At 37.7% G+C, this 20,904-nt stretch overlaps 1 protein-coding gene across 1 annotated transcript; it reads right to left on the bottom strand.

The window, feature by feature from the left end:
• Positions 1–611: 611 nt before the first annotated feature.
• LOC121375501 (G2/mitotic-specific cyclin-A-like) lies at positions 612–13,725 on the bottom strand. Its single transcript, XM_041502981.1, has 9 exons — positions 13,320–13,725; positions 12,855–13,092; positions 11,445–11,572; positions 9,196–9,419; positions 8,227–8,302; positions 7,301–7,429; positions 5,456–5,569; positions 4,381–4,514; positions 612–1,554 (listed from the first exon to the last, which is right to left on the bottom strand). Exons 1-9 carry the CDS (start codon positions 13,503–13,505, stop codon positions 1,500–1,502), a joined length of 1,284 nt encoding a protein of 427 aa, XP_041358915.1. The 5' UTR covers positions 13,506–13,725; the 3' UTR covers positions 612–1,499.
• Positions 13,726–20,904: the final 7,179 nt, after the last annotated feature.

Here is a 20,904-nt window from a genome sequence, read left to right as displayed (position 1 = left end):
GGATTAACAAAAAAACACTTCAGGTGAATGGAAATGTATATTCTAAATAAACGGTAAGTAAAGTGCAATTTTATTTGTGAAAAAATTGGTTCAATAGCGAAAAACAGCGTAATGGTTAACTAGGGCGTGTCCCTTTAAGGGTTTTACAGAATTATTAAGGGTTTTACAGAATTATTTACAGTAATAAAGGACAGCTGATAGTGCATGACCATTTCAGGGGTGGCTAGTTATCCCACAATACCCTGTGATCTCAATAAAACATGACACCTTGACTGGTGACCATACCTTTTATGACAGTGGGTTAGAAGAGGGTCTAGTGGTCTTACACCTACCCATTGAGCCCTTAAGAACTCGCTCTGGGTTGGAGCCAGTACTGGGCTGCAAACTACATACCAGTTTGTACTCCGATGTCTTAACCACTACACAGAGGCTGGTATGACTACAGATACAGGCCACGGAAATTTTTTACCAATAACTAAGAAAACACTCCGATTATAATTTCAGTACATGGTCCAAAGGCTCCAGGAATCCCAAATCGACTTGAAACAAACGGCAGAATCTCAATTCTAGAATTTCTGTTTTAGTTAAAGCAAAGAAAATAAAATCTTGGACAACTTTATACACTTTATTTGTTAATTGTACATGTTATACATAAAAGACTGCTAAAATACAAGGATACTAAAAATATACTATTTCACTTAAAATGGCATGATCAGAAATTTACCTGTACACATGCACCGTAAGCAGCACTACGCCGACATTTATTCGACGTCACATCAGAACGGAATGACAGAAGAGAAAAAACAGAAGAAAGTCAGGAAAACTTAGCACACTTATTTTTGGCATCGAAACAAAATAAATAAAGTCAACAATGAAACCATACAAGAGATGAGAAAGAGAGAAGCAGAAAGAAAGAAAATGAAATGGAGCAACACAAGATTAAAACAGGACAATTATAAATATGTTGTGTGTAAAAAGTGGTTATCAGCTAATAACAATTCAGTTGATCTGTATTTATTTACAAGTTTGTCAAGCAGTCGTGTCAAAATCACCAGACTCGTCGGCAGTCAATTGTCATGATTAAAAAGTACATTTTGTGTGTTTACCACACACACACGTCAATCACAGTGCACAAACCTTTCAACTCTAATATTGGTTTGTGCAAGCTGTATTGTACAGTATTATTAAAACTTACTTTTTTTTATAAAATATATCTCCTCCAAAAGAGGCCATTTTATAAATCCTGAAGATACATATAGGCAACATTCATTCACCAACACAATCGCACACATTCCATTCACACACTTTCACGCATAAGATACTTATTGCACAGGTTAAAATAATGGTCTAGTTAAAATTTTAAGATGAATTCTAAAATGATATATATATGAAGTCAAAAGCGATCGGTCACAAGATGTCTGGTGTTGGTTGAGCTCTGTGACTGGCAGGTCGACTAATTTTGTGTGTGAAAGAACAAGGGTATCCGTAACAATCGCATCTTACACCAGCAAAGCCAGCGACACTGGTGGACTTAACGTTGACACTTCATGAAATCTGAAAAATTAAACACAATGTGCAATACAAAAATGCAGTAAATGAATCATTTATTGGAGGACAAACAAATTATTTTTACACACATACACATGTATAAGATAAATATTTCTGTAAACTCAATTTATATTCCTATATACTGCATAAAAAAATAAATAAGGATGTCATGTTTTTAATATATATTACTGGAATTAAAATTAACAAAAACAAAAAACCCAAACCTATAAACAATTTAATTTACAAAAATGTACCTTTTTATTTTTAGAATACTAAGTGGTATGATGTATATTGAGCAGTTTCTCTATGGATCTACCATGAGACAATTGGTTCATCTGTAGGTTTTGGTTCCAAACTGTACACTTGCCCGAATCATTTAATCCACAAATCCAACATCCCATAATGAAACAGTAAAGCTATTTTAACACAATGTTAAAATTAATATCTGACCATAGCTTTAAAAAAAAAGTGGAAAATTGCACACCTTATTGCTTAGGTGAGCAAAAATTGTACACATCAAAATTTGCTACTTTAAGGCAAGTAAAAACTTAAAACATTTATAATTTATGAAGTAACTACTAAATGCAGATAAATGTTAAAAAAAAAATTAACCAATAATCCCCCCAGCTGGATTCTTAACATATTTAAACAGTTTACTGAACAAATAAGTAATTAAATTTAAGAACCTGCCTCTAAGGAGATAACTATTATTTTAACCATATATATACTGAACAAAATAAGAAACTTCTGCTAACTTTGCTTGAACATAACTTGATGAAAACAAACCGGGGGAATAATTGTTATATATGCATTTAAAGAGTGTTCCATGATGCATTGTTTGGTGCAAAAATCATGGCCATAGGTTAACAGAAACTGGGAGAAATTTTGACCAAGTGTAGTAGGGGTTAAAAAACAACAACATCCACTTAATAACGGGTATGCCCACCTCTTGAATTGACCACTGCAGTGCATTGCAGGTGCATAGAATTGACTAAAGTGTTGATTTCTGCCTGTGGAATATTGTTCCATTCCTGAATGAGCGCTTGACGAAGTTCGTTGACGTTAGCGGGTGGGTTGGGACGACGCCTCAATCGTCTGTCCAGACTATCCCAGACATGCTCGATGGGGTTGAGATCAGGACTTTTAGCGGGCCAGTCATCAAAGAAATCAATGTTATTTGTCCTAAGAAAATTTACAGTGTCTCTAGCTGTAGGAGAGGTGGCATTATCATGCTGAAAAAACGAGATGTTGGCATTGTTATGGAACAGAGGAATGACGTGATGAGTGGGAATGTCATCGCGGTAATGTTGAACATTTAAATTGCCATCAATGACGACTAGTGGTGAACGATAACCATGGGCAATGGCTGCCCAGACCATGACAACCCCCACCCCCGAAACGATCTCGTTCAAGAACACAACAGTCAGCATAGCGTTCATTTCTCCTACGGTAGACACGCACCCTGCCATCACCACGTTGTAAAGAAAATCTGGATTCATCCGAAAAAAGAACGGTATTCCAGCGTCGTCGTATCCAACGAGTGTGTATACGTGCCCAATTAAGACGATGACGTTGCGTTAAAACGCATCCGACGTAAGGACGTCGTGCATGTAAACCGTTCTCCCGCAGACGATTATGAACAGTTTGCCCACTGATTCGGTTATTATGAAGCCCAGGTGTGTTAGCAGCAGTAGCAGTGGCAGTTTGCAATCGTTGCGCAAATGCGTGTTCATGATATAGCGGTCTTGACCACGCGTTGTAACACGCGGACGTCCACAACGTGGCAAGTCGTTGGTGCTTCCTGCCGTTCGAAATCTTACGGGAAGATTTCGTATCGCTTGACTAGAACTCCCAACATGCCTTGCAACGCCTTCTGTCGACATGCCAGCATCAAGCATGCCAATCGCCCGTTCGCGTAAATTATTGGGTATTCTTGGCATACTAAAAATGCTACAATGTTAAAAACATTATTTTTTTTACAAATTTTGAAGCGTTTTCGTTCACTTGACAACAATGTCAGTAAGACAAGTAAAACAAATTGACCGAATACTACACGGGACATGTCGAACCATGCATGCACGTGCAAATTGAATTTCACGTTGTCAACAATTAACAGTGCAAAAATAATTGATAAAATGCATGAATCCTGATAATACAGCTCAAGGCTGATACTACCTATATAATTTCATTACACAATGAATTCTTTAACAAATACTATATGTACAAATGGGAAGTTTCTTTTTTTTGTTCAGTATATATATATATATTTTTTAATGCCCTTAATTTTATTGAATATATAATCTGAATATTTTATTTTACAGTACATTTGTACTACTTTTGGTACATTTCAAAATCAAACAATAAACCGTAATAAAGTACGGTTGAATCGATCACTCCATGATGTATAAGATGACCTGAAATTGACTCGTCTGATACACAAGTTAACTAAGCGCAAGGGCCATAAATAGGTTTTCTTTGGAAAAAGAATTTAAATTTTAAACTTTGTTTTCATGATATGTAAAGTTGTGTTTTTAGGGGTTTTTTTTCCTGACTGTCAACATTTAGTTGATGAAATGTTGAGATTTTAAAGTTGTGGTTTTAAACGGACTTCATTTTTATTACAGGATATGTACTAAATAGATCCTATTTATCTTACAATTCGATTGACTGTCAAACGCTTTCACTTGTTAGGCAAGTAGTATTCTCTATTTAACAAAGATGTTACTTATGTTATGTTGCTGGGCCCCGTTTCTGGTGAATAATTCAATTGCTGTTTTCTACACAACTGAGCATCTGACACCCGTCAAAAGCATTTATAAATTTTTATCTTACTTCGATGCTTTGTACTTTTCCCTGATGGCTTGCTGCGGATGACTGGGAGCATTGTTGAATGTTTTGAACAGATCCTCCAGACACTTGTAGAAGTGACACAACTTGTACCCAGTGTGTCGCTCCAACGTGGCCGACTGAAAATTGGCAAGTAGTTTTCATTAACACTGCTTTTCATACACAAAACAAATCTGGAGGCATACCTTCAAATTTTCCAAGGTTATGGATTCGTACCCTCAAAATCACAGCATTGGTTTAGAAAAATTAAAGAGTATGGTAGCTAAAATATTCCTTACGCTTTGAAAAGAATTGGTGACAAGTGAAATAGTCTTCAGTCATTCACTTATCAGTAAGAATGCAACAAAGTGATGTTTTTCCATGATTATTAAAAACAATTGTGGATTTAAATGTCTCACCTACTATAAAAAAAAATTCGGTGCACAGATGAACATCTTAGGTGCAACTATAAACCAAGTTTGACTGACCTAGTCCTTATAGTTTATGAGAAACCAATTTATATGTAAAAATTAATGCAATCTGTTTGCAAAGTATTACCTATATCTCACCTTTTTAACTGGTATAAAACAAATTTAAAAGTTAAACTGCACACCACTTTGCTTACATCTAAATGCAAATACAATGAGAAGTTGTTTTGTGTAATGACACCACTGATACATTGATATATTAATCAGTTATTGGGAATCTTATGCTTGGCACACCTACCAACTAATGCCGACTAGTCGCACGTAATGTTCAGTTTTACCACGATTAGCTTGTTGCATTGGCTGGTGTTATTGGTATGTGTGCGCCCTGCTACATTTTACCATTACTAGCAAGGGATCTTTTATATACACCATCCCACAAACAGGATGGCACATACCATGGCCTTTGATATACCAGTCGTCATGCACTGGCTGAAACAAATAGCCCAATGGGTCCACTGACTGGGATTGATCCTAAGACGACTGCCCATCAAGCAGGCCCTTTACTACTACTACTACTACTACTACTACTACCCACACCCTCAATTACAATGAATAAACGTGTGCACAATACAAGGAATGGTTGCTCAACTCACCCATGGTTCTCTTCCGAGCGTGTAGTTGGCTAAACACAGTGCCGAAGATGCCAAAACACTGGGCACATAGTCTAGGAATGGATCACTGTCAATCATTGTCAACTCCGCAAGGTACTATGAAAAATAAAATCCAAATAAAAACAAATCTAACTTAACCACAAAGTAATGTGTTTCTATTCCTTGTAAGCTAATATTTGATAGTGAAAATATCGGCGATTAAGTATTTGGACTGGCCAAGTCAAATGATAATCATGATGCGCATCCACGAAGATATAAGTTAATCAATTTAATTTCATTATTACAATAATTTCCCAACTACATGGACTAACCTCCAAGGCTCATTAAGTTACATACTTGCTAATTAAAAATTATTTAGTGGCAATAAGCAAGATGTTTTATTTAGACAATCTTTGACAAAGACAACTAAAAAGTCCATGGTTTACCAGTAAGCTATACACAGTACTGGTTTCATGCTTGCTAAGGGGGCATTCAATGTCAAATCAATCACTTTTAGGACACCGTCTCACATTTTAATGAAATTTAGTACACTTATAGTAGTCAATGAGAAAACCTCTGAACCAAAATTTTAGACTAACTCAATTGATGAGATACAGGTTATTAAACTTGACATCGTTAAGGGTACCACCCATTTTCAAAAGGCTCTTAACTTATTTGTTAATAGAAATAAGAGAAAAAAAAATTGAAATGGTTCTTTAAATGTCTTGGATAGAATAAAATTTATTATATACAAAATGTTAAACAAATCTTATGTTACTATCGAATAATAGTGACACGTTTCTTGAACTTTAATAGTCTGCCATTAAGAACTCAAAACAATCCCAAGTTCCCTTACTAACCCATAAACTAATCGTACCGAACACACTACAAAATCAACTCCCAAAAAGTTATAGTTCGACATGACCTTTGACCGTAACCCCCCAAAATATAGTCGCCAATTTTTTTTTCACAACTTTATTGGAGATATAGGTTATTACCTGAGGTTTTTCGGTATCGTCAATATCATATTAGGAATAAAAATTGTATTATGCGAGCCTCTGGCGAGCATAATACATTATTTTTATTCCTGATATTGACGATACCGAAATACACGAGTAATTTTTATCATAAGCTCAAGCTTAATACGTGTTTTTGTAAACTGTACACGCAACTTTAATTACAGTCCACCATTACTAGATATTCAAAAGACGTAAGAATATGTGGCGCGGTGTATTTTTTAATGGAATGACGTCATTTTGGATGTTCTTACATCAAAATAAGGAAGGAAATGTTTTATTTAACGATGCACTCAACACATTTCATTTATGGTTATATCGGCGTCAGACATATGGTTACAGACCACACATATTGAGGGAGGAAACCCACTGTCTCCACTTCTTCAGCTACTCTTTTTCGATTAGCAGCAAGGGATCTTGATATGCACCATCCCACAGACAGGATAACACATATCATCGCATTTGATGTACCAGTCGTGGTGCACTGGCTGGAGCGAGAAATAGCTCAATGGGCCCACCGACGGGGATCAATTTTTATCACTTCACACACATGGCAGTTTTTCTTTATCTTGAATGCTATCCTACATGCATTCGTGATCAGATATCCATAAATGTGTTATTGTCTTTAACATTAGAAACGGGTTACCTTTATTTTAATTACTGTACTAATAATTACTAAAAGTGAATGATCCGACGTGGAATGCTCCCTTAGCAAGCATGAAACAAGTATCGTGTATAGCCTACTGGTAAACCATCGACGTTTTAGTTGGCAAAGATAGCACAATTTGTTATACAAGCCATTTGCAACAACCAATTCCAAGGTAACACTTACAAAAGCTAGAGATTCTGTCTTGGAGTCGGCTTCGTCGAGTTTGAGCAATCTCTCACAGAACCAGTTTGTCGTCGGGACAGCGATGTCAAATGAAAGAACTTTCAGGATGAGATGTTCCATACGCAATACCTGAAACGGTCAACACACGTTGATAAGCTATTTTTTTTTCTTTACCTTATTCACATGCATGTCAAAATTTCAATTCAATACACATTTGTTACATTAATAGTTGGAACTGCTAGCTGTCACCAGTTAACTTTAGAGAATGCTAATCAATTTTAAAAATTTTTAAAGTCAATCTTAAAGAAGAGGCTGCTTGACAAACCTGCTACATTTTTCTATTAGTAGCAAGGGATCTTTTATATGCACCATTCCACAGCCTTTGATAAATCTGCCATGGTGCACTGGCTAGAACAAGAAATAGCCCAAATGGCACACCAACTGGGACCGATCCAAACCAACCGTGCATCAGATAAGCACTTTACCACTGGGTTACATCCCAGCCCCTGAAATTTATATATATATATATTTTTTTATTTTTTTTTTACAACAATCAATTTTGCCACTCTCCTAAACCCTTCCAGGTGAAGACCGTTAAGGTCCAAAAAAAATATGTGTGTGTGTTTCAGGTTTCATCTCTGGAAAAAAATAGGGTAGGTAGTAGGATTTTTTTTTTTTTTTTTTTAAATTATATAAACCGAAGTATTACGAACCTAGTTTGCGGACTTTTAGGGTCGCAGCGTAAAATTAGGGTCTGTCGGGGAAACCGGAAACACATTTTTAAAATTTATTTTTTACGCCTAATAGAATTATTTTTTCTAAATTGTGCATATATGCACCAAGAATGCTACCGTTTGGACAGTGTCCATGTACATTTATAATAAAACACTGATCAACACTTAATCAAGAACACTGCTGTGACCTACCTGTTGTTTAGTGTATGTGTTATCTGTGATGTAGACAAATTCCAAAACATCTGGGGGGTAAATTTCTTCATATTTTCTGAGAAAAAACAAGACAAATGATAAATTATATATTCCAATGTTAAGTTTTGTTTCTAACATACCACTATTATGATCAATGTAGGTGTGTCCAATAAACACTACAATAAGTTTCTAAGTTAAAACCAACATTACTGGTGCTTCTATAAAAAATTGCATACATCTTACAAAAGTGATGGGTTTTAAAAATACAAAAATCCCATACATTTAGACTCCTGTGAACTTTTAATATTACAAAACACTGAAATATGTACTAATATTCCCAGAAAGAATTTAAGTTAAACTGACAACTGTAGGCGAGATTTCTTGCCCGACGTCACACCAGTCGAAATACTGTACACTGAATTTCCCCAATTCATATTTCCCGCTGTTTTGCACACTGCACTCACCGGAAATATATATTTAATAGGAAACAGTTTAGTTTTAGAGCATGGCTGCTTTAGTTTTTCAATTGAAAATAAATATACTTTGGCATTTTGAGTTCAAAAAGTTGCTTCCTACAAGTATTTTCGCTTAATGGCGATCGATAGCCGTCAGATTTTATAATAATTTTTTATCGTTTTACAGTCAGAAAACCAGTTATTTGGAGTAATGGAAATAAATACTGGACAGCTGGCCACAAATGCCCATACATAAATGTTTTTTTGCATAATTTTAATCAACATTAACTGATCTAAAATATCTTAATTAAAAAAAAAAAACACGAAAATAGTACTTGATTCAAATATGAACTTTTATAAAACATTTAAATGAATCTATGAAAGTAAAAATTATAAACTTGTACCAACTCAACGTGATTTTTGTCAAAACTTAATCCAGTTGTCCCAACAGTTGAGTGCATAAACTTAACATCGGCAATGTTATTAAAAATGTTAAGGTAAGTATTATACTAACCCAGCCAAAAACATGCTGGCTGCCCCAACGAGCTGAAGCTTGCCCCTCAACACAGACAGCTGGGAGAGAAACCTGTCAATGTAGTTGACGGCAAGAAACAGCGTCTCCCTGTGAATCTTGTACTCTTCAGACACTTCGACCAGCCAGTCAACCAGAATACTTCTCATCGAGTTTGTGATGTCAGGCTGCTTCTTCATGTATCCAGGCTTTGGTCGGTTCTTCAACTGTAATGAGGTAAACATTAACATTTAATCATCTTGCACAGAGAAGTTAATTTTGTTTAACACCACCACTAGTGGACATTAATAATTAATCATTGGCTACTGGATGTCAGCCATATTTTCCCGAACATATCGTAAAGAAAATCGAAAATGTCCGAAGTCTGTGTGAAACAAAAACAGAATTTGTTTTAATACTGCAACGAAAAAAACTCTGGAACGGAAAATCAGTGCCTCTAACCGTGCATCAAGCAAACGCTTTACCACTAAGCTATGTGCCGCCCCTTCGAGGGAGGCAGACTGGCTGCGTAATTGTTTAATTATAAATCACAGGTGAATGTCAATACAACAGACCATCAACTGAACTAATTGTAGGCCTACATTTAACTAGTTTAATTTTTAAAATAATATGAGGGATTTCATTCAGTCGGTAGTGCACACCTGAGATGCTTGGGTTATCCTTCTAATTGAACCACCTCAGAACCAGTGGGTTATTCCCATCCCAACTATCCCTAATCATGTTCGTTTTATATAATAAAATTCAAGACCAGTTTGACTCCTACACATGTTTAGGTGCATGTTCATCAAACCACCTAACACTGAAAAGGTGTCTATAATTGTGTGCATCAAATTATCTGAATAGTACATATTGTAATAAAAAAAAAATTAAAATCATCGGTGTATGTCAATTATATTTCAATAACACTATTCCTGAAAATTATAAATTATATCTCCATTCCTGAAAGAGAAAAGTGACTACATTTATGAAACAAAATTAGAAGAAAACATTTTTGCAACGTGTCTACATTTACATGTACCAATTACTCCATAAATTAATAAGGCTTGGTTTCACTTGCCGTAGCATTTTGACGAACGCAAATTTTCACTAAGTGTTTTGAGGTGTGCGATTTTTCACAAGCCAAGGATTGGGCTTGCTAAAGTATTAATACAGGGCTAGCTCTGGGTGAGCAAAACAATTCACCAAATTGTCTATTAAACTTTAAAAAATTGCAGAAATTGTCAGGTATTTTCTAAAAAAAATCATTTATTACATGAAATTATTTTGTCAAACTAAACTAAAATTTGCCAACTACTTTAAAAATTGGCAATTGGCGAATTTGGCGAGTGCGGGAGCTAGCCCTGATTAATAGACATGGGGAAACACCCATTTCCAGGCAAACGCAAAAAGACATTCTAGCAACACTTCCAAAATGAGCATGAGCATGCTGCTAGCTCTAGTCACCTCCAGGTCCTACCCCTTACTGATATTGGTATGTGGGGTAAGGCTAGAGGAAAGTCTGTATGTTGTTTTGGCAATTGTCGACAACCAAATTGTTGCAAGCTACTGTGTCTAAAATACACATTTACCCCTAAATCTGATAAGTGCTTTAGTTTAATTATTCTCGAGCCCCAGTCATGACATTAAACTTACATGTTAACCAGTACCAATGTTACATGAAGAAACCTTTCTATGTTAGTTTCTGACTACATCAATACTTCTGTTTTGTGTCTTGACAAAATGACCGCTAATCTTAGTTTGTGACTGTCGAAGCTTGACAAATGGCAAGTTTGTACTGGACAGTGTCCATGAACAGCTACTTATTTCCAGGCTTGCTGTTTTAACTCCAGCCTAGACATTAGTAGCCTTTTAATAAATTTGCATGATTCATGTATAAACATAGGCCTCTGAAAAATTACGAGGACAGTTTTGTTTGTGCGTTTCTCGCCCAAATCTTATTTTGCGAAACCTATGTTTTGTTCACACCAAATTTTGATCACCATTTGTATGGATATAACTGGTTACGCAAAACAAATGGGTTACATGGATTTAGTTCTGCGCAACCCGATAAATGGGTTGCGCAGATTTTCATTCTCAGGACTGATAAAAGCAAATTCAATGACTAATATGCTTGAACAGTTGCAGCATTTCCTAGGATTCTATGGCACACTAAAGACTAGAAATTTTTTTTTGACAACTAATGATAGAAAAAGTAAATAAAAATTCTCTAATTCCGTAAATAATGTGATTACCTCCGCTTCCTGGAGATAAACAAAAATATCTTCAGCATATTCTGGTACGTCAAGTATTACAGCCTCTCGATCCAATGGAGTCTTGTCCGATATGGTGTCCAGAGTCGTATCCAGAACCATCGGAGACGCTGGAAAATATTCACAAATTAAAATGGCTAACTACTGGGGTGGGGGGGTGGGGGAGATATCTTATGCAACAATATTAATTATGCTGCTGCATAGTTTAATTTGGTATTTTGATGATTATGGTCTTAAAAGTTGAATTCGATCCTTTGTATTCAATACATTGCTGGTTCTAATTGGATTATCTGGTGGGAAAAACATCTATTTCATCCCTTCGTAGAACAAAGCTTGAATAAATATGTGTAAAACATCACTTTTGCAATGCAATATTCATAGACTTGAAACTAAATTATCTTACTGTAAAGGAAGACACAAGAAGCTGGTATAATATCTGTCCGGTCCCCTCCATTATTATTTTTAGTTAGGGTTGAGGGTTAGGGTTAGCGTTATGGCTAGGGTTGGGGTTGGAGTTAAGGTTAGGGTTAGGGTAAGGGGGGACCGGGCGGATATTTTTCCCTATATCAAAGGTTCTAAGACTAACCCCAACCATTTACAGGGGGTTACAGGTCAAAGTCATGCTAAATTACCTTGGTATCTGTACGGTATTCGGTGTTGACAATACCAATATAGAGCAGTATTTATGGTATACTCTGCTTTAAATGCATCCCATAGTTGAGGCTCACTCGCTAATTTCATACTTTCCGTTGACACAAGCATGTTTCTGCCAGAAATGTTTTTGGGTATGGTTCTATGGAACTGAATACAACCACAGTTCCTCCCCCAGAAAGAAAATGGGTTAAGTTCAAGGTTAGGATTAAGAAAATCATACAGTAAGAGTAATTTTATCAAAAGGTTAACTTAAAAAAGAATCTGCAAAATATTTTGGGTATGGTGCCATACCCGTTTTACATAATACTGATACTGAACCAGGGATTTATCAATGCATTCCGTACTGCATCATTCGGTGGCTTGAAAAAATGTCCCAAATAAGATTTACTTGTGTGCTAATTTTCCTGGTGAAAAATCCTGGATAAATCCCCGTGAAAGATATATACAAAATACTGTCTAGTTCTAGTTGGCCAATCCCAAAACTGTCGGTTATTACAGAAATAAAAATGTAAAAAATGGTAGGAGTTTCCTTTGGCACTGTCACGTATAAAGAACATTATAAATACTTATAGAGTTAGGGTTAGTGACGGTGCCAAATGAAAGTATTTCCTAAATATTTCTAAAAACATTCAACAGACAATGCTCATTACAACTAGGGTTTTTTCTAGTCATAATTCATTTTAATTCTACTTTTTTAAAGTTAATTAAACACTTTATATTTGTTAAATATTTTTATACCCAAATCTTCATCATCAGCAATCGTTTCCACGGATTCCAAGGAGGTCAAAGCTTCCTCTGTGGAAGGCAAGGACGTCAAGGCTTTATTCAGCTGAATTTCTCTCAGGGCAGTATTGCTTTTATTTGATGCACACAATGGTTTGGTGGCGTTTTCCTTTGGTTCATCAACAAATATCGAGAACGTATCAAGTTGAACACAGCAAGACTTTTGTTTCGCCGACGCATTTTCACTTTGTCCCTGTAACAAAGAAACCCGGAAGCACGTGAACTAGCATTTACGAACAAATGTCTCATATCATTAAAAGACCTACTCTGTACAATTATTTCACTTACAAAACAAAATTAAACCATACACGATACCTGCAAAATATTAGTATTGTGCAATCTGTACAAGGCATTCTAATTTCAAAATAAAAACCCTATTTACATTTTCAAAAATAAAAAATTCAAAAAAGTTAGGCCAACCTTTGCTGCACGGGATGGTTGAACTCTTATTTGATTCGTGATGGTGCCGAGTGCCGTCCGTTTTGGAACAAGTGCATTTGAACCTTTGTTTGTCAAAACATCACGTTTCGTCGTCTTTCCATTTTGAAATTGTTCATTTTCAGCGTTTGAAACGCTCTGGAAGCTCGTACCATGTACAACCGACATGCTTAAAGTCCGACCGTTGATACTTCGCTGTAATATCTGCAAATAATTCCTTTATAATACTTATCACAAAAATATCAGACTTAAAAGGTACTTGACTGGTAAAATGCAATGCTAATATGTACTGCAATGAATGACTTGCAGTCACAAAACATAAGTTTTGTAAAATTATTTTCTGAACATAGGTCACAGCTCTCGTGATGTTGCTTTCAACTGATTGAATTCCCCGCTGTAGCTTGAAATGCCCAATAAGAAAAATACAGGTTCGTCACGTGATATACAATTTATTTTCGGAACGAGGCGAGCTTTCTCCACCAGCTGCTTCTTTTGATGTGCAGGCAAGGTTATTGAGATGCACATGCGATTCGGATTGCACTGTATAATACTGTTGTTATGCTAATGAGCGTAAGGACCATATGCTTTTATTGTAGTTAGTAACGCTCTCTTAACACTGGTTGTGACCTCAATTAACACATTTACCAATTAAAGGTATGCATATATATTACACAAGTGGGCGTTACCAGAATTTTTTTGAAAGGCTCACCTTTGTAAGAAACTGGGCCAATATATTTTATAGCAAAATTTAACTTTAAAAAACCCGTGAAGACCCCAACCCAACAACAAAAAAAAAACCACTGAATGGAGGTTCGATGCGCTGTCAAACTACCTAGGCCCTATACATATAATATAATTTCAAATGCTTATTTATTATAGGGCCTACACCAATCATTATTATTAAGTCGGTTGAGGAAACGTAGGTCTATAACATAAAGTTATAAAGTATAGACTTACAGAAAACAAACATTTAAGTAGGCTACTACCGTCTCACCCCATGGGCTATTTCTCGTTCCAGCTAGTGCACCACAACTTGTATATAAAATACCGTGGTATGTGCTATTCTGTCTGTGGGATGGTGCATACAAAAGCTCCATTGCTACTAATGGAAAAAGGACGTGCGCTTCTGAAAGTTCTGAAAGTTTAACACTGGAGCACATTGATTAAATTATAATCGGCTATTGGATGTCAAACATTTGGTAATTCAGACTTGTAGTCATCAGAGAAAACCCAATTTTTTTTTTGTAATGCAGGATGGGATCTTTTATATGCACTTTCCCACAGACAGGGAAGCACATACCACGGCCTTTGCCCGGTTGTGGAGCATTGGTTGGAACGGGGGAAAAGGAATCAGCTGAATGGATCCACCGAGGGAGTTCGATCCTGCGACGCAAGTACCTCAAGCGAACACTCCAACGACTGAGCTAAATCCCGCCCCCAGCTTATTCTGAATGTGCACGTAAAACCCTATGACCTGACCTAATGGAAAAATGTTTGACATCCAATAGCCGATAATTAATAAATGAATAGCTCTAGTGATGTCATTAAAAAAAAAAAAACCATCTTCTGAACAAAAACTAAAGTTTAACGACACTACTAGTAGGCCTATCTTCTCAAATTTCAAATATTAAAATGTAAGATCTTATTTATTTATTTATTTATTTATGCCCACAGAAAATCATACGTTTATCATCCACGCTCGCATGAAACATCAGCACTCATACATATATACTCAAAAAACTAAACAAAAACAAAACACCCTCGGTTTGGGATCGATCCCCGTCAGTGGGCCCAGTGGGCTATTTCTCGCTCCAGCCAGTGCACCACGACTGGTACATCAAAGGCCGTGGAATGTGCTATCCTGTCTATGGGATGGTGCATATAAAAGATCCCTTGCTGCTAATCGAAAAGAGTAGCCCATGAAGTGGCGACAGTTGGTTTCCTCCCTCGATATCTGTGGTCCTTAACCATATGTCCGACGCCATATAACCGTAAATAAAATGTGTTGAGTGCATCGTTAAATAAAACATTTCCTTCCTTCACTCATGTCAAAATAGTTATTAAAGTTTGTTTTGTTTAACAACACCACTAGAGCATATTGATATATTAATCATCGGCTATTAGATGTCAACAATTTGGTAATTCTGACAGTCTTAGAGAGGATAGACAAGATAGCACATACCACGGCCTTTGATATACCAGTCGTGGTGCACTGACTGGAACGAGAAATAGCTCAATGGGCCCACCTACGGGAATCGATCCTAGACCGACCGCGCATTATACTAGCGCTTTACCACTGGGCTACGTCCCGCCCCACCATAAAAAAATATATATATCAGTAGGTCAATTAAAACAATCAGTATAAATCAGGGCCCTCAATAGTTTAAGAAGTAGCAGGCTACAACAGTGATGATAGCAGGGGGCAAAGCGGGGGGGGGGGGGGGGGGGTCTGGGGGCCCTCCCCGAGAAACATTTGAAAATTCGAACCTCTGAGATGCATTCTCATGGCCTCTGTTAGCGCAAATCAAGACAAATAAACAACTATTTTGGCACCTTGTTTGGATTCCTTTTGTAGGAGACTTTATTAAAGAAGAGAAAGCACTTTTTTTTTTACCATCAACGAAAAGAAGGCGGCGGCAAAAGCTGTTTCAGGCGGCGATTTGCCGCCGGAGACCGGGTACTTTTGAGGGCTCTGATAAATATGCTCTTACAGTCAAACATGGTTATGAATCATTTATAAACTTATATTTTAATATCCTTTGGTAGAACAGGCGCTTGTGCAGGGGAGAATTTTCGGAGGTCGACCCCCTCCCCCCCCCCCCCCCCCCCCCACCCGCTCCCAGATTAATCAAAATTTCACTTACTTTAAAAAAAATTAAGTTATGTCTGTTACAAATACAAAAATATTGACAATGTGCAATATTTTCTGAAATAAGCTTACACGGAAAATAAAACAAATAATAAAAATATGAAACTAAGAAAAACAATTAATTGGTCGTAAGTGCATGCGCAAATGACCCATGCCGCGATTGGGCGGGTTTGGTAATACTGTGTGTGCAACCAAGCAAATTTCGAATGATATTGAAGACAATAAACTTGAACCAATACAATTTATTGTTACTCAATCTTAATGTCCACTGATCGTTGCCGCCGCCAGGACTGACTTTGTCGGCTCATCAAAGCGAATTTATGCCCCTCCCACGCAAGCCTCCTTCTGGCCTGAGACAAGGTGAACTTAGATTTATATATTGCAACAATATGTGGTTTAGGCCAAGTGATAATTCAATTAACAACTATTGTCTAACAGTCATGGTATTCTAACAGATGACTGTATTACGTTTCATATAATTAGACTACTTGGAGTTTATAGCAAGTCGCTTCATGGACAATACACACGTTATGTCTAAATTATACATTTTATTTCCAGCCATTACGTAATGTTGCGCAGAAAGGAACCGAGAAAACTTGTTCAGACATCAAAGGAGCGACTGGGTATTAACGAATATATTAAGGACAAGACGTGTCAACCCATCAACCGCCCTGCGTGGCACTGTTACATCACCCGGATTTTAAAAGGCTGTTAGGTACTGAGGGATATGGGTTCGTACTCCACCGGCCTCGGTGGCGTCGAAGTTAAGCCATCGGACTACAGGCTGGTAGGTACAGGTTTCGCAGTCCGGTACCGGCTCCAACCCAGAGCGAGTTTTTAAGGGTTCCATGGGTAGGTGCATGGCCACTACACCCTCTTCTCTCTCACTAACCACTAACCAACTAACAACTAACCCACTGTCCTAGACAGACAGCCCAGATAGCTGAGGTGTGTGCCCAGGACAGCGTGCTTGAACCTTAATTGGATATAAGCACGAAAATAAGTTGAAATGAAAATGAAAAGGTTCGTACTCCAGTCCCGACAGGACCTAGCCCAGTTGTATTTAGCGCTCGCTTGATGTGCGGTTGGTCTAGGATCGATCCCCATCAGTGGTCCCATTGGGCTAATTCTCAAGCTAGTTTTCCACAACTGGTGCAGGCCTCTGAGAATTGAAAATCTGCGTGACCCGTTATATATCCAAGTAACCCTCTTTTTTTTTTACGTAACCCGTTATATCCAAGTAAATGGTGCTACAAAATTTGCGCGAACAAACAATAGGTTATGCAAAGTTAGATTCACGCGATCAACGCAAGAACGAAACGATCGTTCTCGCAGTTTTTAAGAGGTCTGGTGTAACAAAATAAAAGTTCGTTTTGTTTAACGGCACCACCAGAGCACATTGATTTAGGGATCCTTTATATGCACAATACTACAGACAGGATAGCACATACCACGGCCTTTGGTATACTAGTCGTGGTGCACTGACTGAAACGAGAAATTGGTGTAATAAAGGCCGAGGTAGGCCTGTGTACTATCCTGTCTGTGGGATGGTACATATATGTGGGATGGTACAAATATTCCTTGTTGCTATAATCGAAAAAGGTAGCTCATGGTGTGGTAGCAGCGGGTTTCCTCTCTAATTATCTATGAGATTCTTAACCATATGTCCAACGCCATATATATACAATTGTAATTCTTTCTTCTTTTCAGTCCCGGCTAAAAAATGTCTGAAAATTATACATATGCCATTTAAAAAAAAAATACTTGCAGAAGAATAGTTAAATGGATGTTTAGTGGGACAATGCATTTCAAAAATAGCGACATAGGCGCAGTTTTATTGGGGGGGGGGGGGGGGGGGGAACAGACTGGGCTTTGCTCGAATTAAACGAAAATACCCGAATGTGGATAACAACATTTATTCGTATTAGCGTTACTGCCAAACGGCTATTTTGAGTTACAAACGAATGACTGGGCAAACGAATTTTGCGCGTGGAATGATGGGAATATATGCTAAAAAGGTCTTAGGTTAGCACATTTTGCCCGAATAACTATATCAGGTTTTCCCGAATTTGAGGATTTGCTCCAGCACTGGGGGGGGGGGGGGGGGGGCAGTTGCCCCCCCCCCTCCATCTCGTACGCTTATGAATGGCGACATGATACACAGTTTATTTAAATTGTAGTTGTGTTTGTATTTTGCTATATTATAAGATGGAGAGATGGAGAAACCATCTGTAACAATGTAAGTATTTACACGACCATAACTGAAATCCATCGACCTTTTATTTTATTTTATATCTGTCCAGACTAGTATGGATTACACAACCTCTTTTTGTTGTCAAACCGTGTACCTGAGGTCAAAACGTCCCAGTAACCAATATGACTGCGTGGAAATTAAATATAAAACAATAAAACAGCAGAAATTGTGTCGCCATTTGTCCTCTCCGACACGCCAAGCACTGTCTATCTGGGAGACGGTAAGTACTTGAAATCAGTGCGTGACGGAGCTGACTCCGGGCCAGGCGTTATTATTGGTCTCACACTATACGTTTAGTACTTTTTGTGAGCGTCTCTCCCCAGGCGATGTTGGCCCTCATACGTTAAACGTTTAGTGGTTTCTACCAGACCTCGTAATACTAGTTACCGCCAAAGGCGGAGCACTGCTCGTTAATACGATGTCTGTGCACGTCTGTAGGTGTATATAATGCTGCAAATTTCGACTGTCTGTTATCGATATATGAAAATACTTAAAATTATAAATTCAGGGCAGTAAAAAAAGTTAAAGTTTGTTTGTTTTGTTTAACGACACGACTAGAGCACATCGATTTTATTAATCATCGGCTATTGGATGTCAACTATTTGGTAATTTTTAACATATAGTCTTAGGGGGAAACCCGCTACATTTTTTTCATTAGTAGCAAGGGATCGTTTATATGCACCATCCCAGATAGGATAACACATACCACGGGCCTTTGATATACCAGTCGTGGTGCACTGGCTGGTACGAGAAATAACCCAATGGGCACACCGACGGGGATCGATCGTGGATCGACCGCGTATCAAGCTACGCCCCGCCCCGGTACAAAAACAATCAAGGCACAGTAATAGAGGGTTTTCTCCTGGCAGACCATAAAAGGTTCTTTTAAACTAAAGGGCTGGTGTTTTTTTTTTTTTGGGGGGGGGGGGGGGGGGTCTTTTTCCGGGAGATGGGATGGGAGTGGGGGGGGGGGGGGGGCAAAGCTACCCCATTACTCACCTTCTAGGAACGACCATGTGAATCAAGACGGTATGCAATGTACGAGTACTGGGTATCGGTAGCCGCACCAAACGTAAAATAACTGTGGGAGAGGAGCAGTACTTACATAAATTAAAAGAATCATGCTTCTTTAATTTAACTCTCTCTCTAGTTAGGCCTCGGTGACGTCGTGGTTAGGCCATCGGTCTACAGGCTTGGTAGGTACTGGGTTCGGATCCCAGTCGAGGCATGGGATTTTAAATGCAGATACCGACTCCAAACCCTGACTGAGTGCTCCGCAAGGCTCAATGGGTAGATGTAAAACCACTTGCACCGACCAGTGATCCATAACTGGTTCAACAAAGGCAATGGTTTGTGTTATACTGCCTGTGGGAAGCGCAAATAAAAGATCCCTTGCTGCCTGTCGTAAAAGAGTAGCCTATGTGGCGACAGCGGGTTTCTTCTAAAAAACAGTGTCAGAATGACCATATGTTTGACATCCAATAGCCGATGATAAGATTAAAAATCAATGTGCTCTAGTGGCGTCGTTAAATAAAACAAACTTTACTTCTGTGCAGGCAACAGGTTTATTATCTGATTCTCCAAATAACATTTCACAATAGTGTCTGGTGGCTACATTTAAGCGTCAGTCAAACTATGCTGTGGTAGGGTGCCGCTAATAATAATATAACACTTATTTCCTTTCTCCTCTAGGCAGGTTGTGGCCGAATGGTAGAGTTCTTTTTAGTGAACCCGTTTGACATTCTCTAATTCAATTCAGTTCCCTACGACTGGCATATCAAAGACCATAGTAAGTGTTGCCTTGTCTATGTAAAAAAAAAAAAAAAAAAAAAAAAAAACCTTTGCTGCTAAATTCTATATGGCGGCATCAGAAATGTATTAATGTTTACCCTCTTGTTTACTTATTGCTAGATTTATTACTAATGCTACTATCGATCATCACCTTCTATTCTACAAAAAAACCCAAAACACCCCCCCCCCCCAAACAAAACAACAACAATCCACAAAAATACCCCACAACAAACAAACAAACAAACAAACAAAACAAACAACAACCAACTCCAAACCACCCCAAGAAAACCACCCACACACCAAACAACCAACCAAAAACCCCACCAAATAACTAGAAATCATCGGCTAGTGTATTAGCTCAGAAGTGCCAAAATCGGTCAGTGATTTTAATGGTAGCTTTGCCGATTCGGTGGACATGGGAGTGAGTCCGAGATCAGTTAAAACACATTTTACCCCCACACTAGTTATATTACTCGGCAATCCTTTCCTATCTTAATGGTGGCCATTGTTCTGGTCTGAAATGAATATATATAACTATGTATATGCTTGTAGCTACTGTTAAAATAACATCAGATAGTAGACATATGTAATAGAATGAATTAATGTTTAACGAAAAATACATCGGCTATTGGGTGTCAAACTATGGTAATGCA

The sequence above is a fragment of the Gigantopelta aegis genome, chromosome 6 (genome assembly GCF_016097555.1).
Source record: "Gigantopelta aegis isolate Gae_Host chromosome 6, Gae_host_genome, whole genome shotgun sequence".
In the NCBI taxonomy this organism is placed as follows: domain Eukaryota; kingdom Metazoa; phylum Mollusca; class Gastropoda; order Neomphalida; family Peltospiridae; genus Gigantopelta; species Gigantopelta aegis.
This window is presented reverse-complemented; position numbering and strand designations above follow the sequence as displayed.

Bases quoted from the DNA above. Each gene is read 5' to 3' on its own strand.
- LOC121375501 (XM_041502981.1), bottom strand. From the start codon at position 13,505: ATGTCGGTTGTACATGGTACGAGCTTCCAGAGCGTTTCAAACGCTGAA. The intron at 8,303-9,195 runs GTTAGTATAATA...GTTTTTTCTCAG, and splicing joins GCCAGCATGTTTTTGGCTGG to AAAATATGAAGAAATTTACC. The intron at 4,515-5,455 runs GTGAGTTGAGCA...GCCAATTTTCAG, and splicing joins CGCTCGGAAGAGAACCATGG to TCGGCCACGTTGGAGCGACA.